The sequence below is a fragment of the Olea europaea genome, chromosome 5 (assembly GCF_002742605.1).
Source record: "Olea europaea var. sylvestris chromosome 5, O_europaea_v1, whole genome shotgun sequence".
NCBI classification, from domain to species: Eukaryota; Viridiplantae; Streptophyta; class Magnoliopsida; order Lamiales; family Oleaceae; genus Olea; species Olea europaea.
This window is the reverse complement of record NC_036241.1, coordinates 8,136,478-8,149,126: the sequence shown is the minus strand read 5'-3', so window position 1 is coordinate 8,149,126 and position 12,649 is coordinate 8,136,478. Positions and strand designations below refer to the sequence as shown.

General features: G+C 35.1%; 1 protein-coding gene across 2 annotated transcripts; it reads right to left on the bottom strand.

Moving 5' to 3' along the window:
* Positions 1 to 1,262: 1,262 nt before the first annotated feature.
* LOC111394542 (glucose-6-phosphate isomerase 1, chloroplastic) lies at positions 1,263 to 12,005 on the bottom strand. 2 transcript variants are annotated; one of them, XM_023020396.1, is made up of 15 exons: positions 11,416 to 12,005; positions 8,445 to 8,564; positions 7,730 to 7,783; positions 7,485 to 7,529; positions 7,322 to 7,405; positions 6,954 to 7,097; positions 6,776 to 6,841; positions 6,139 to 6,207; positions 5,933 to 6,040; positions 3,852 to 3,904; positions 3,627 to 3,765; positions 3,270 to 3,426; positions 2,978 to 3,056; positions 1,763 to 1,829; positions 1,263 to 1,563 (listed from the first exon to the last, which is right to left on the bottom strand). In XM_023020396.1, the coding sequence occupies exons 1-15, from the start codon at positions 11,944 to 11,946 to the stop codon at positions 1,429 to 1,431; spliced, it is 1,851 nt and encodes a 616-aa protein (XP_022876164.1). In that variant the 5' UTR covers positions 11,947 to 12,005; the 3' UTR covers positions 1,263 to 1,428. The 2 variants fall into 2 exon arrangements, with proteins under 2 accessions (XP_022876164.1, XP_022876163.1); XM_023020395.1 differs by lacking the exon at positions 7,730 to 7,783 and having other exon boundaries at positions 7,485 to 7,583.
* Positions 12,006 to 12,649: the final 644 nt, after the last annotated feature.

The window sequence follows — 12,649 nt, the reverse complement described above, 5'->3', positions numbered from 1 at the left end:
TGCCCCAAAAAATTATCAAGGAGAAGTAAAGGAAAAATGAAGAGAAAAGAAGAAAGAAAATGAAAGATGAAAGAAAAAGAAAAAGAAGCAAACGACGGAACCAGCCGAAAATTAGTAACTCCCCCAGTGGCCCTTTTATTTACAATTATAAACCCTATTCAGATATTGCAGCGTTGGTCCCTGAAGTTTCAGAAGCTGAGCAGGACGATCCCCGAGCTTTCTTTAGTATTTAAAGGTGGCGCCTCGGCGCTGTGGCTGTGTCCAAAACCAATAATTGGTTTTTTTTTTTTTTTTTTTTAGCATCCAAGTTCCCAAATAATTGCACGTTAGGTCTCTCTACTTTGATCTTATACAATTTGATCCTCAAATTTCGACTTTTATATCAATTTAGCCCTCCATAAATTGCAGCCCAAGGTCCTCAACTTTTGGCACTTGTGCATGGGTCCCAACTTCACAATTTTGTATGCTTATGTTGTTTTTTTTTTTTTTTTTTTTTTAGCATCCAAGTTCCCAAATAATTGCACGTTAGGTCTCTCTACTTTGATCTTATACAATTTGATCCTCAAATTTCGACTTTTATATCAATTTAGCCCTCCATAAATTGCAGCCCAAGGTCCTCAACTTTTGGCACTTGTGCATGGGTCCCAACTTCACAATTTTGTATGCTTATGACCCCTTTTCACTCTCTTTTGCCTTGTTATCTTATCTTCGGTGATTTTTATCTACAAAAGCAATAATTATATAATTGTGAATATAAATCCACTCATTTATTCAATAGTTAAGCTTATTTAGGCATTAAACGAGTGTGAAAAAAAACAATTCACGTCTCCAAGTCAAGTATGGGAGAGATGGTATCATCAGTAACACAAGTTGGAATGCAATACAAACTCTGATCTTCATTTGTCGAAAAAATTAGAAAATAAACTTTGAACTTGGTTATAAAATGTAGTAATCTCGTTTTGTAAAGAGCTGCATGTACAACCTATAAGAAATGCACTCAAATGGCTGTTATTACATTGATTCATAAAGTTGTCAAATTATTTCATTTTTAGCAATTTCAATTTTACGGGCACGCTCCTTTATCAAAACAAGAAATTCTCAATGCTTGATTAAGTTTGCAAGAGTGAGGAGGATAGATTCAAAAAGCAATTGAGTCCATACTCTTCACTCAAAAGGAGAAGTTACAAATACCTCTGTGGGACCCAGCATGGTTCATATGATTATTTAAATACTGAATAATAAAGTAGTGAACAAGGATAATCTTATGCAAAACCGAACAGGCAAAATAATTCTTATTGCTTGTCAATTGGAAGTGAGGCATTATTTTGTTAACAAGCTCAGCATAATTATTTGTGGAGAAAATGAAGCAACCTCTTGTTTCATGAACTAAAGATAAACATGTTTTCAAACGAAAGAAATCATCGTAATTTAGGCATACATTTCGTCGACATTGCACTCCCCCAAGAAAACCTTAATGCTCCTGGGTGATCCACAACTCCCCTCAGCAATAAGAGCTCTATCGTTAGCAGCCATGTGCGCGATTATCTTGTATATCATTTCAATCTGCCACCAAAAACCACAATCAAACACTCACCAAACTTTGTTTTATAATAAATTTCGGCGAAAATGCGTTCAAGTGATTTCCATGCACATTTAGAGTCTGCAGTATTAGATCATATTGAACAATGTGCTTTTTACTCCATCTTACAAATCATGCAATAAATTCATCCAAGCTGTGTGGTAGTACTTAGGTAGTACTTACATCGTCTGGGGAATGGCAACGGTCAGTTATTTCTTCGAGAGTTAATGGTTCAACGGGCTCTTTACAGCTGAACAGGGAGAAAATAAATTGAAAAACAATGTTAGTTACTCTTTAGCTAGATATGCTGAAGTCTCAATCCACTAATGCGCACTCCACAATTTTTGCATTAATAAGTATTCATAAGTTCATTAATTCTAATTTTCAATAAGAAAAGAAAAAAGAGGTTGCACTTAACACAATGCATAAATCCCCCTTGAAATAGGCTTGGTGCTAACAAAAAACAAGCGAATCTCATGACTTGAAAATTATTATATGCACTTCTTAGCATATAAAGAATTTGGTATTACAGATAGAGATGGAAATGTCACTCTAATGAACTCAATAACAATACGAATTCTAATTTACTTCCTCCAACTCCAAATAGAGAACAATTTAGATGATAAACCACGTATTAAAACAGTGAAAGCTCTTGTCTTGCTTTGACCTGTTTGCAGGTTTGCAGCATTGGCAATCAATCTTTAGAAAAGATGAAATTCTATGTAATTGAAGAAGATACACATGTTATGATATTGAATATTACGCAATTAATAAATAAGAAAATTCAATGTGGTCAGAAGGAGAATGTTAAGATGGATTGAGTTCAACATAAGAAGTGAGAATAAGCATATTTAGGTTGGTTCAAGTCCATGCCCTATGCAGAAAAACTGCAGGAGAATCAATTAAGATGGCTAGGGAAAATCTGAAGACCTTCAAGAGGTGAACCAAATATTGACCCCCTACTGAAAATAACAAGAAAGGATTTTAGCCGTTGCGCTTTGACAATTGAAATGGCCACTGATAGAGCGAAGTAGAAGAGGATGCATGTAGCTGATGCAAAGCATGGAGAAGTACGAAATGAGGCTCTATGATGTTAAGTTGAAAATAAAATATTGAACGCCAACATCCAAATTGAAGATACAACTTTAAACTGAACGAATTTATTCCTTTATCAATGGCAGAATAATCCCTTGTCCCTCTATTTCTAGACTCTTTCATAGCTCAAAACACTATATTTTCGCCCACTTTCCAATTAACACACTCCAAGGGTATAGAAAGATACAAACCCCATTCAGGTATGTCGTGCATTGGTGACCATGCTAACTGAGACCCTTGAATTGAAATATTAGTCCAACGTAAAGCTAAGATTTTTCTTCACATAAAATATCATAAGCATACCTTGCCTCATTTAGTACCGCAAGAACACGCTTCTGAAGAGCTAAAACTTCTCCTGCTGCTTTCTTGCCAGCTTCCACACCTGTAGAATTAGCAGGCAAGTGTAAATCAGGATGAAGCAACTAGAGAAGCACATGCATCAACTAAATTTTCTGATTCCATTTTGGTATCCCGTATTCACAATTATGAGAGATCCCTCGGTAACCTAAATGAAAAGGCCTGATTTTGCTACAATGACAGTTAATTCCTAGTTCTGTGTGAGATCTGCGGAAGAAGGCCAGGGAAAGCAGTTTACCAGGTTGATGGTAGGCATTAATATTGACCAGTGAGGCATAAATTCCAACTGCTCGCTCATAGAGTGCTACCAGAGCCCCAACAGATCTAGGTGTTACTTCTTGCACAGTGACAGTAATGGATTCCCGCTCATTGGAATATAGAGCAGATCTTGTTCCCTGCATATATTTGGATCGATTTTAAAATAGCACCATCTGAAAATAGTGCCAACATTGTAACATATATGGAACAAGAATTCCGAAAATCATGAGATCATAGGAGACTAATAGACAATTCCCTGCAGTTTATGTCATGCATTCACTAAACAAATGGAGTTCACAAACTCTTATAACGTAGAAATAAAACACGAGAAATTAACCTGTAGAAATCCAAACAGGTAGTCACCACAAGTGACCCCTGGCTCAAGCTCCCAATCATGGCCAGGTGGTCTGTCACGTAGAACTTCAATGAATGTCACGAAAAAGTTGTGCACACCATCTCTTAGCTGTTGAATGTACCTGTAAAAATTGATATCTTCATGCTTATCCCAGTGGAAATCTGTACACATGCATATACAAACCATAAAATTAGAATGAACACCTACGCATGTTGATCTGTGCTCCCTTTGTTTCCATAAACAGTGAGCCCTTGATTCACCTGCAAAAAAAGCAAAGAATGGGCAAAATATGAAATCAATATATCACATCTCAGTTTCCTAGATAAGAAATTTCAAAATTACATCTGATCACTAAAACACTCTCATCACCTCGTGAATTCTATCAAAGGCAAGAAAGTTGCAGAGAATTATTAGTGGACAATGAATCAGTTAGTTTATAAATCAATCACAGCTAATTGCTAATGATATATTACAACATGTATAGCAGTTTGCGTGAAGCATTAATAATTTGGTCTTTGCTCAAGCAATTATTTAGGAATGAGGATAGGTTCCTAAATTATGGATATTTGGAGAAGGCCAAGTCCAGGAATTTTCGAAAACAATTATTCACGAATAATTCTGTTCGGCAGAAATAAAATTTTCAGAGCACGTGGCTAGAAAAAGTTTTGAGCTTTCCACAATACCTTCCTGAGATGCACAGTACCAAAGCGTATTTCTATAAATAAATTTTGGCCCTGCAACAAACTTATAAACTGAAAAAACGCATCAGGATTTGCTTTGTTCACCACTCCCTCACTATCTCCCAGCACAGACACGACCACCCCTAGTAATTTAAGTAGTGAAGTATTTTGATTTCAGATCACTTATTGATGAGGACATCACTTGTTTTGGGCCATTTTATTTTGTTGTGGACTATTTACTTATGTTTTATTTAGTTGGGTTTGTATTATGGGCCAACCTGAGCCCTTTTGTCTTTAGCATTGTTTTTTATCTTTCTATTTATAGTTCAGCTTGTATTATGGGCTGGCCCAAGTCCTTCGCTAGGAGGTTTACGTTTTCATATTTATATGGTTTTGCAATTTAATCAAAGCAGCTGATGAATGCAAAGAATGAATTTTCCCACATTTTCCACTCCCCCGTCTTCTCTCTTCCCACTTCCTCTCCTATCCTCCCCTCCCCCCCCCCCCCCCCTCCCCCAAGAATTGTGAATAGTTATTGGCTATGGCAATTCCCCCTTCCCCCCTCCCCTCCCTTCCCCCCCCCCCCCCCCCCCCTCTCTGCTGCATCTTCTTCTCCTTCTTGCTGTGATTCTGCTATTCAGCAGCTCCTTCACAATTTATTCTACATCACTTATAACTTTATTATTTCAAAAAAGCTTAAATCTCATATCCTAATAGGAGTCTTTGGTATATGGTTAAGAATATTCATGCTTCCAAATTCAAATCTTAGCTAACATAAAATTTTCAATTTTGTTCTTTTGTTTTTTGGCATATAGATTCAACCATCCTGTTGTGGTATTGGCCATAATCATAAGAATATGAACCAGCGCATTTGTTCTGAAAATGTAGGATCACATTGTTGTATGGAAGAAAGTTCATTAAAAGAAAAATGCATAAGCTTGTAGCTTAATGATTTCATTCACGATTTATTACCAATTAAAAAAGTAATCTTTCCATAAGGCCATATAGGCACAAATTGAATTTAAAAGGTAATGAGTTCAAAATTAAGACATTTGCATGTTTGGAAGCCTTATCACAGCAACCAACATGATTACAAAGATAGCATAAATATAAATATTGCTTACATACATGAACATTTTTGTTTAGAAGTTCTTGGGGTAGAAGTGTTGTTTCTTTTTTCATTTTGGGGGTAGGGAGGCTATAGTTAAGGTTTTGAGGAGTCAAGGAAAAGGAGTGCAGAGGGAAAAATTCAGTAAAATGTCTTTTGGAATTGTCTTTAGCTCATTCACGCATATTGAAACACGACCAGAGAAAACTGGCATACAAAGATTGGGAGATGAAAGATATATCATATGCCCTGTTTGGTGGGGAATAAAATCATAATTTTAGTAGATTTTAATAAAAGTTACGAAATGTGGATACCATAAAATGTGGTTGAAATTAACTGTTGCCTTTGATTAAAATTAAAATTTTGAATTTAATCCTCACCAAACAGGGACTATATGGCCTTATAAAGTAATTAATAAATTAAACACGTGGCATCAATTGCTTTAGTTTTTAAAAATTACTAAAAATGGACCGAATTTTTAGATTAAATTCTTAGCTTACCCTGTTACCATCCAGGTCAAACTCTTTTCCAAGAGATTCCATAACCAGTTGCTGTAAATATCGACTGAACAACAATAGGCTGTCCTTGTAAGGAAGGACAACCATATCCTGCAGGCAGCCAAAATGTAAAGGTATATTTTCTGTTCATAAAAAAGAAATCTTATTTTCCATAATAAGACGATTTATGAAATCTAAACAATTCAAACCTTAGATCCTACTCCATCAGAAGCCCAATACCAGCATAAGGCTAGCAGCGCTGCTGGATTATTCCTTACCTGAACAACATATTATAAAGGATTATGTTTATGTTATTCCACGTTTCTGGCAGAGGTTCACTTCATAACATTTATATATGAACCACATATACATACACAAACATGTATGACTCTATATGCATAGTACTTAATGTATGGCTAAAAATGAGTGCAGATGAAAGGCATATGGAAAAATTAACCGATCAAATAACTCATCCGAATGCCAGTGAATTTATGTTATATACATTTAAAGTATGTTTGGAAGTGTTTATAAACGGTTGATGACGAATTCCACAATAACAAAGAAATAGAAATCAATCGTTTGATGTCTATTCATCCTCCCCTCTTCAATTCCCGATTAAATTATAAATAGATAGAAATGAGTGATGGATAAGTGGGTAGTGGTAGTGGGTTCCTTGAAATGTGTAGACAAAAAGTGACTTGGTGTTCAAAAACAGTTTACAAAAATGAGCTAAACACAGGCTTATATACATGCCTAAGCACAACATAGCCAAGGATGTAAGAAGACTACAATCTACAAAAGGCAATTTACTAAATTCATTTCAAAATAATACAGAAATAGTCATACCACAGAGTTCCTATTTGCTTCATCCATCAATGCTGCACCGGCAAGCATTTCTTTAACTTCAATTCCCTGGAGTAAGAATAATGCATATGCAGATGAAAAAGTAAAACACCATGTCTATTAGGCAAAAACTTTCATGGCATAAAAGAAGGATAAGCTTCTTAGTTTAAAAATTACAAACCTGAAGTGCGGCTGGAAGTAAACCAACAGAAGACATCTCAGACGTTCTACCACCCACCCAGTCAAACATGGGAAATCTAGCTAACCAGCCCTCAATTCGTGCTGTGTTGTCAAGTAACGAATTCTCTTGCGTAATTGCAACACCCTATGTATGAAAACCAGTCAGCAGAATATGACATTTTCAATCTACCAAAAATTAGTTATCTCCGTATATAGAAGTAATCATTATCAAAAGAAATCATGAATGATGTGTAAGCCAACAGAAGGACCATGTTATAATCCTTCTAGCATAATATGCCAGTTACAACTAGCAATTTCAAATTCAAAGGAAATTAAATAAAGCAGAAAGAAGAACCTGAAAACCAAAACCTGTTTTGCAAAATCCAGGCCAGCTTCTCGAAAAGCCTTTTGAACTTCCAGCAAACCATTTCTAGTCTCCGGAGTACCTCCACTCTAATGGGGAAAGTGAATGCAGTTATGAATCATAAATCCGACGAAAAAAATACCAAATAGAAAAGATATGGATGAATACCTTCGATATGACTATGACAAGTGTAGAAGCTAGCTCAGGGCCAACCTGTGCAATTTGATGATCAATGCCGGCTGGATCTGTATTATCAATGAATCTTATCTGCAAATGTGATGACACAAACTGATTAAGGATCTTAAAGAATCAATCAGTATGCATAATACCAGCTATTCGAATTCCCCACTGTGAAATGATATGAAGATCCTGCGAGCTAACAATAAATCATCTTTGAAACAATTTAATTAAACCTGTGCAATTTGATGATCAATGCCGGCTGGATCTGTATTATCAATGAATCTTATCTGCAAATGTGATGACACAAACTGATTAAGGATCTTAAAGAATCAATCAGTATGCATAATACCAGCTATTCGAATTCCCCACTGTGAAATGATATGAAGATCCTGCGAGCTAACAATAAATCATCTTTGAAACAATTTAAATAAAAAAAAAAAAAAAAACCACCATATTCTGCTCTTCCGAAATCAAAGTGTGCTAGATAGAAGCATTTGGGCCACTTACATTCAGATGTATCGCAACATATGAAGCCTGCATCCATTTTTATAACAGTCTTTTTTTATAAACTTCAAAAAATAAATAAACAAAAACCTTGTAACCATCTACTACAACATAAATCAAAATTACAAGACTTTGTAGCGAGAAACGCGGGAAAATGTGTCTGGTGTACTTTTCTTTGAATATGTAAAAAATATTAAAAAATAAGATATGTGAGTTACTCAATTAAATTTACTTGATTTATTCACTAAATGTTAAAAGAGAGACAATTGCTTGAGATCAGATCTCAACAGTAGCATAAGATACATAGAAATTTGAGCAACAAATACCAAAGCTAAACTACACGATATAGGAGAACAAGCTCTGTCAAAGAAAAAGAAAACTAATACTCAAAGCATGAGAACTAGATGGTCAATATCATCGTTTCCAGTTTAAATTTTTATCTACCTTGAGAGGAGGATTATCAGGAGCCAACGCCTCTGCAACAAACTGAGGTCCAAGAGCTGAACCACCAATTCCAATAGAAAGTATCTGTGTAAACCGATCTGCCGGATGAGGAGGTTTAATCTGTAGCATAAACATTACAATTTTAGGTAGAACAGGTTGTAAAGACGAGGAAAAGAAATGGAAGACTTTCAGGGTGAAGAAAATAAATTTATGAAGCAACAAAAACTTTTCTTAAATCTTAAATCAAAACCAATGGTCCAGTTTCACGTGTTGCATCTTGGAAGCTTAAAAATAACGCAAACACCATTCCCAAGAGCAATTTCAAATTCAGTTAGCACTAAATATACAGTAGAAAGAAGGAATTGATGGAAAATATTTCTACATTTTCTTCCACAACCAATTAATAATTAAATGCAGGGCAAGAAAGTAAAAATGAGACAAAAATCATTCAACTATTTAACAGTCACTGATGAGAACAAGAAGTCAAAATCAATAAACTCCATTATAATCATGAAAAAATTGTGTTCTTCAATTAAATGTTCTATAAAGCCAATTTTAACAAAACTCAATTGATTTGTATTTGACAACATTTCTTTTTCTCTCTGTCTCCTACATATATCTGAACAATCAGTTTAATAACTTTCTCACTTTGAAAGTATAATTTTCAAGATCTTTTGGTTACAATTGCTTTCCCAGTCTAATTAAGCAAATACACACATTTGGTCAGATAATCAATCACTGGATAGGCTTTGATTTGAACAATCCATGAGCCAACTTTCGTGAGCTTTCTATACAAAAATAGTCACCAACACTTTCCAATTTTAGGTACTATTATGTAAAAATACCAACTTTCTGTGTTAATTTCTTCCAATTTATGGATGGTGGTGGTTATTGATGCTTCTAGGGAGTTCATTTGCATTTCCTACAAAACAAATCCTTCCAACTCATATTAAAGCATATAGATTGAGTCAGCCCACATTGAGGACCTAATAGGCCAAGACCAATTTTCCAACATCTCTGACACACACATGATGGACTTGCCCGTATCTAAGTGACCACTTATACATCATACGTTGCAAAATTAATACAGGAAAATTGGTCGCGCATCTAGCGATTATGCTTGAAATTTACAAGCATAAATCTATACACATGTTAGCGATATATAGTTGATGCAATAGCAAGAGTTCAATTTTTCCAAAACCTTGTTGCACTAGTATTCTTTGGTCAAGTTTTATTTTAACTCTTAGGATGTATTTAGGGGTACAACTAGAATTAGGATTTTTTCCCCTAGTTACTCCCTATGTCCCATAAAGATATATGTGCTTTCCTTTTTCTACTCCTATTAAAACAATTATTTAATGTAGGGATATATTAGAAAATGTAATAAAATTTATATTTCTAACTATATTAATTACATTTTCTTAATCCATGTGAAAATAGAAACAAACAAATCTTTATGCGATGGAAGTAGTATTAAGATTTCTTGGACTTTTTCCTGTAAATTAAAATTTTCTTAATTACATTAGGATTTGGATGTTTTCTATTAATTCAAGCAAGTATAGGTTTTGGAGTCTCAACGTGTGAAGAGCCTATATAAATAAGCCACATAGTTCCACAACAAAGAATAGCTGAAGAGCTTATATTTTCTAGCCCTGAAAACTACGGTTTTCTGAGAGAACTAAATCTCTATTATTACTTTATCTCAGTCTTTCAGTCTCTTTTATCATTTGCTGATTAAGTGTTGTTTTATCATCCAATTTTGGGTAGTGGTATCTTTCTTTCTCACATACTTAAAAGAAGCAATTCTGTTGTTGGGCCCAGCAACCTTGTTAATTATGAGGATTACTTCTTCAGCGGTTGTAACTGGGCCAAAATCAGTCTCTCCTGCTCCAATTATGGGCTAGGCTGTGAATAGGATAAATTGACTGGTCTGCTTCAAATAACGGGCTAAGCCAAGCAAGACAAAAGCTGATTTCTTTGCTAGAACAGTAGGGTTTGGTCAATCACAATTTTCACCAAAATTTTCAGCAACCCAGGGAAAATCTCAATCTTCCACCAGATTATAAACTTCCCTTGCTATTCAATATCACAATGATCCAGAAGTCTATGCTATCCTTCACCTGAATCATTCAATGACCTGGGCTAGTCGGGATCAAAACTGACCTTGACTTGATGCTAGGATGAATCGTGATTTTCAGCAAATTTTCAACAATGCCAGGCTACTCAGGAACAAAAAAAGTCACCTGATGCCAGGATCAATCATGATTTTCAGCAAATTCTCAATGACACCAGGCTAGTTAGAATAAAAAAGTCTGCAACTTAACACTCCCCTGTTAGGCCCCCCATTAAATTCCACTACATTACATTCCATTTTTCTCTCTCCTATTTTCAACCACACAATCTTTAATAAAATAATATTACATGTAAATCAAAAAATTTCCTTCTTTTTAAACCACTCATTTTTCAAAAAAATACTATTCCACGGGGGCTTTGTAATGCAAGGGGAAAAACGTTTAGGTTTCTATATAACATGAAACAAAAACATTTCAGTTTAAAAAGTTTCCTACTCCATAAGGTGGATGGGTGATCAGTCACATTATCTAGTCCAATTCAGTAATTTGCGAGTTTCCTTTCCACAATTCAAGATCCAGATTTTTGGATACGTCTTCACAAAATGGTGATCACCTGTTCTTTTCAATTTTGTAAATTTTATGACTAAATTTCACAGTTTCTCACTTTGACACTGCTTTTAAGGAGTTAATATTTGAAATTAAAAATACAAGCAATTACTTCAATCTATACTGAGACATATATACCAGGTAGAGACCCTTTTTTTCCTCCTCCAAAGTTATATTTTAAATTTATTACGAACACACATATTTCTGTAGCATTTCCTAGGTTTCCGTTGCACAAAAGAGAAAGAAAGAATCAACAGAAAAGAAAAGGCAACAGATTCAGAAGGGTGGCTGACCTTGCCGCTGATGACCTGGTCAGCGAACTGGCAGATTTGCTCTAACGTATTCTCAATCTGCAGCTTCAAGAAAGCTTTTGGAGCGAGTGTGGGGTTCCTTAACCAATAGTGACCCACCATTCTGCCCTCGTCCGGGTTCGCAATCGCACCCTTTTCCAGCTCATCCATGTCCTTGAACGCCTTCTGGAGTCTAGGCTCCATTTGCTGGAAGAATTCGTCAGTGAACCCAACCCGGCTAACGTCTAAATAGAGACCCAGCTCCTTGTGCTGATACAGCCAGTCGATGTACCTCTTCCATAGCTCCCGAGGATCCCTTTCGAGCCCGGGCTTCTGAATTGACTTGGGTAAAACATCGTTGCCGGGATTGAGGCTGGAGAGGGTCGTCGGGGGAACCTCACGCGCCACTTGCTGCGGGCAGAATCTGGTAGACTTTCGAAATGGGGAGGGTGAAAGGGTTGTTTGGTGGGTTTTGCGGGTGAGATTTTCGGCATTCAACCTCAAGGAAGAGAGTCCTGAGATTGAAGAAGCCATGAGAATAAGAGCGAAGAGAACGAGGAGAGTTGGCGTTGAAATTTTGTGCCTATAGGGTAGTGAAAATTGGGAAAGCTTTTGAATTGTGGAGAATTGCAATTATGTCCTCAACCTATTGTCTTCGTGTGTATCACTATGTTAAACTTCCACAATTAACCCCCATTTGGTTTAGATAAAAATTAAACTTTTAGTAAATTTTTATAAAAGTTTATAGAATATGTAGTTAAAAGGTCTTGATCTCATAAAATGTTCTGTAAAATTAATTATTGATTTTGACTAATATTTTCAATCAACATCTTTAATTGAATTCAACAAAACTTAAGTCTGTTTGATTCTCATTTTTATCAAAATACATTTTTTCTTCTTTTTCTTCTTTTTAATCACACATTCTTTATTAAAATAATATTATACGTAAATAAAAAAATTTCCTTATTTTTCATACTTATATTTTCCATCAATTTACTATTCTAAAATTCATTTTTTCATAAAAATGAGTGTCAAATACCTACTTAGTAATAATGAACAACGAAATTCATTCACATTTTTGTTAAATCATCAAGCAACTCTTATAAATATATAAATTTAGAATATTTTGACATAAGGGAATCACATGATAATTTAAAAAATATCTAAATTATTTTTAGCTAAATAAATTACTAACTGTAAATTGTTTGTATGTACGATAAAGTATAATGCGGCTCTT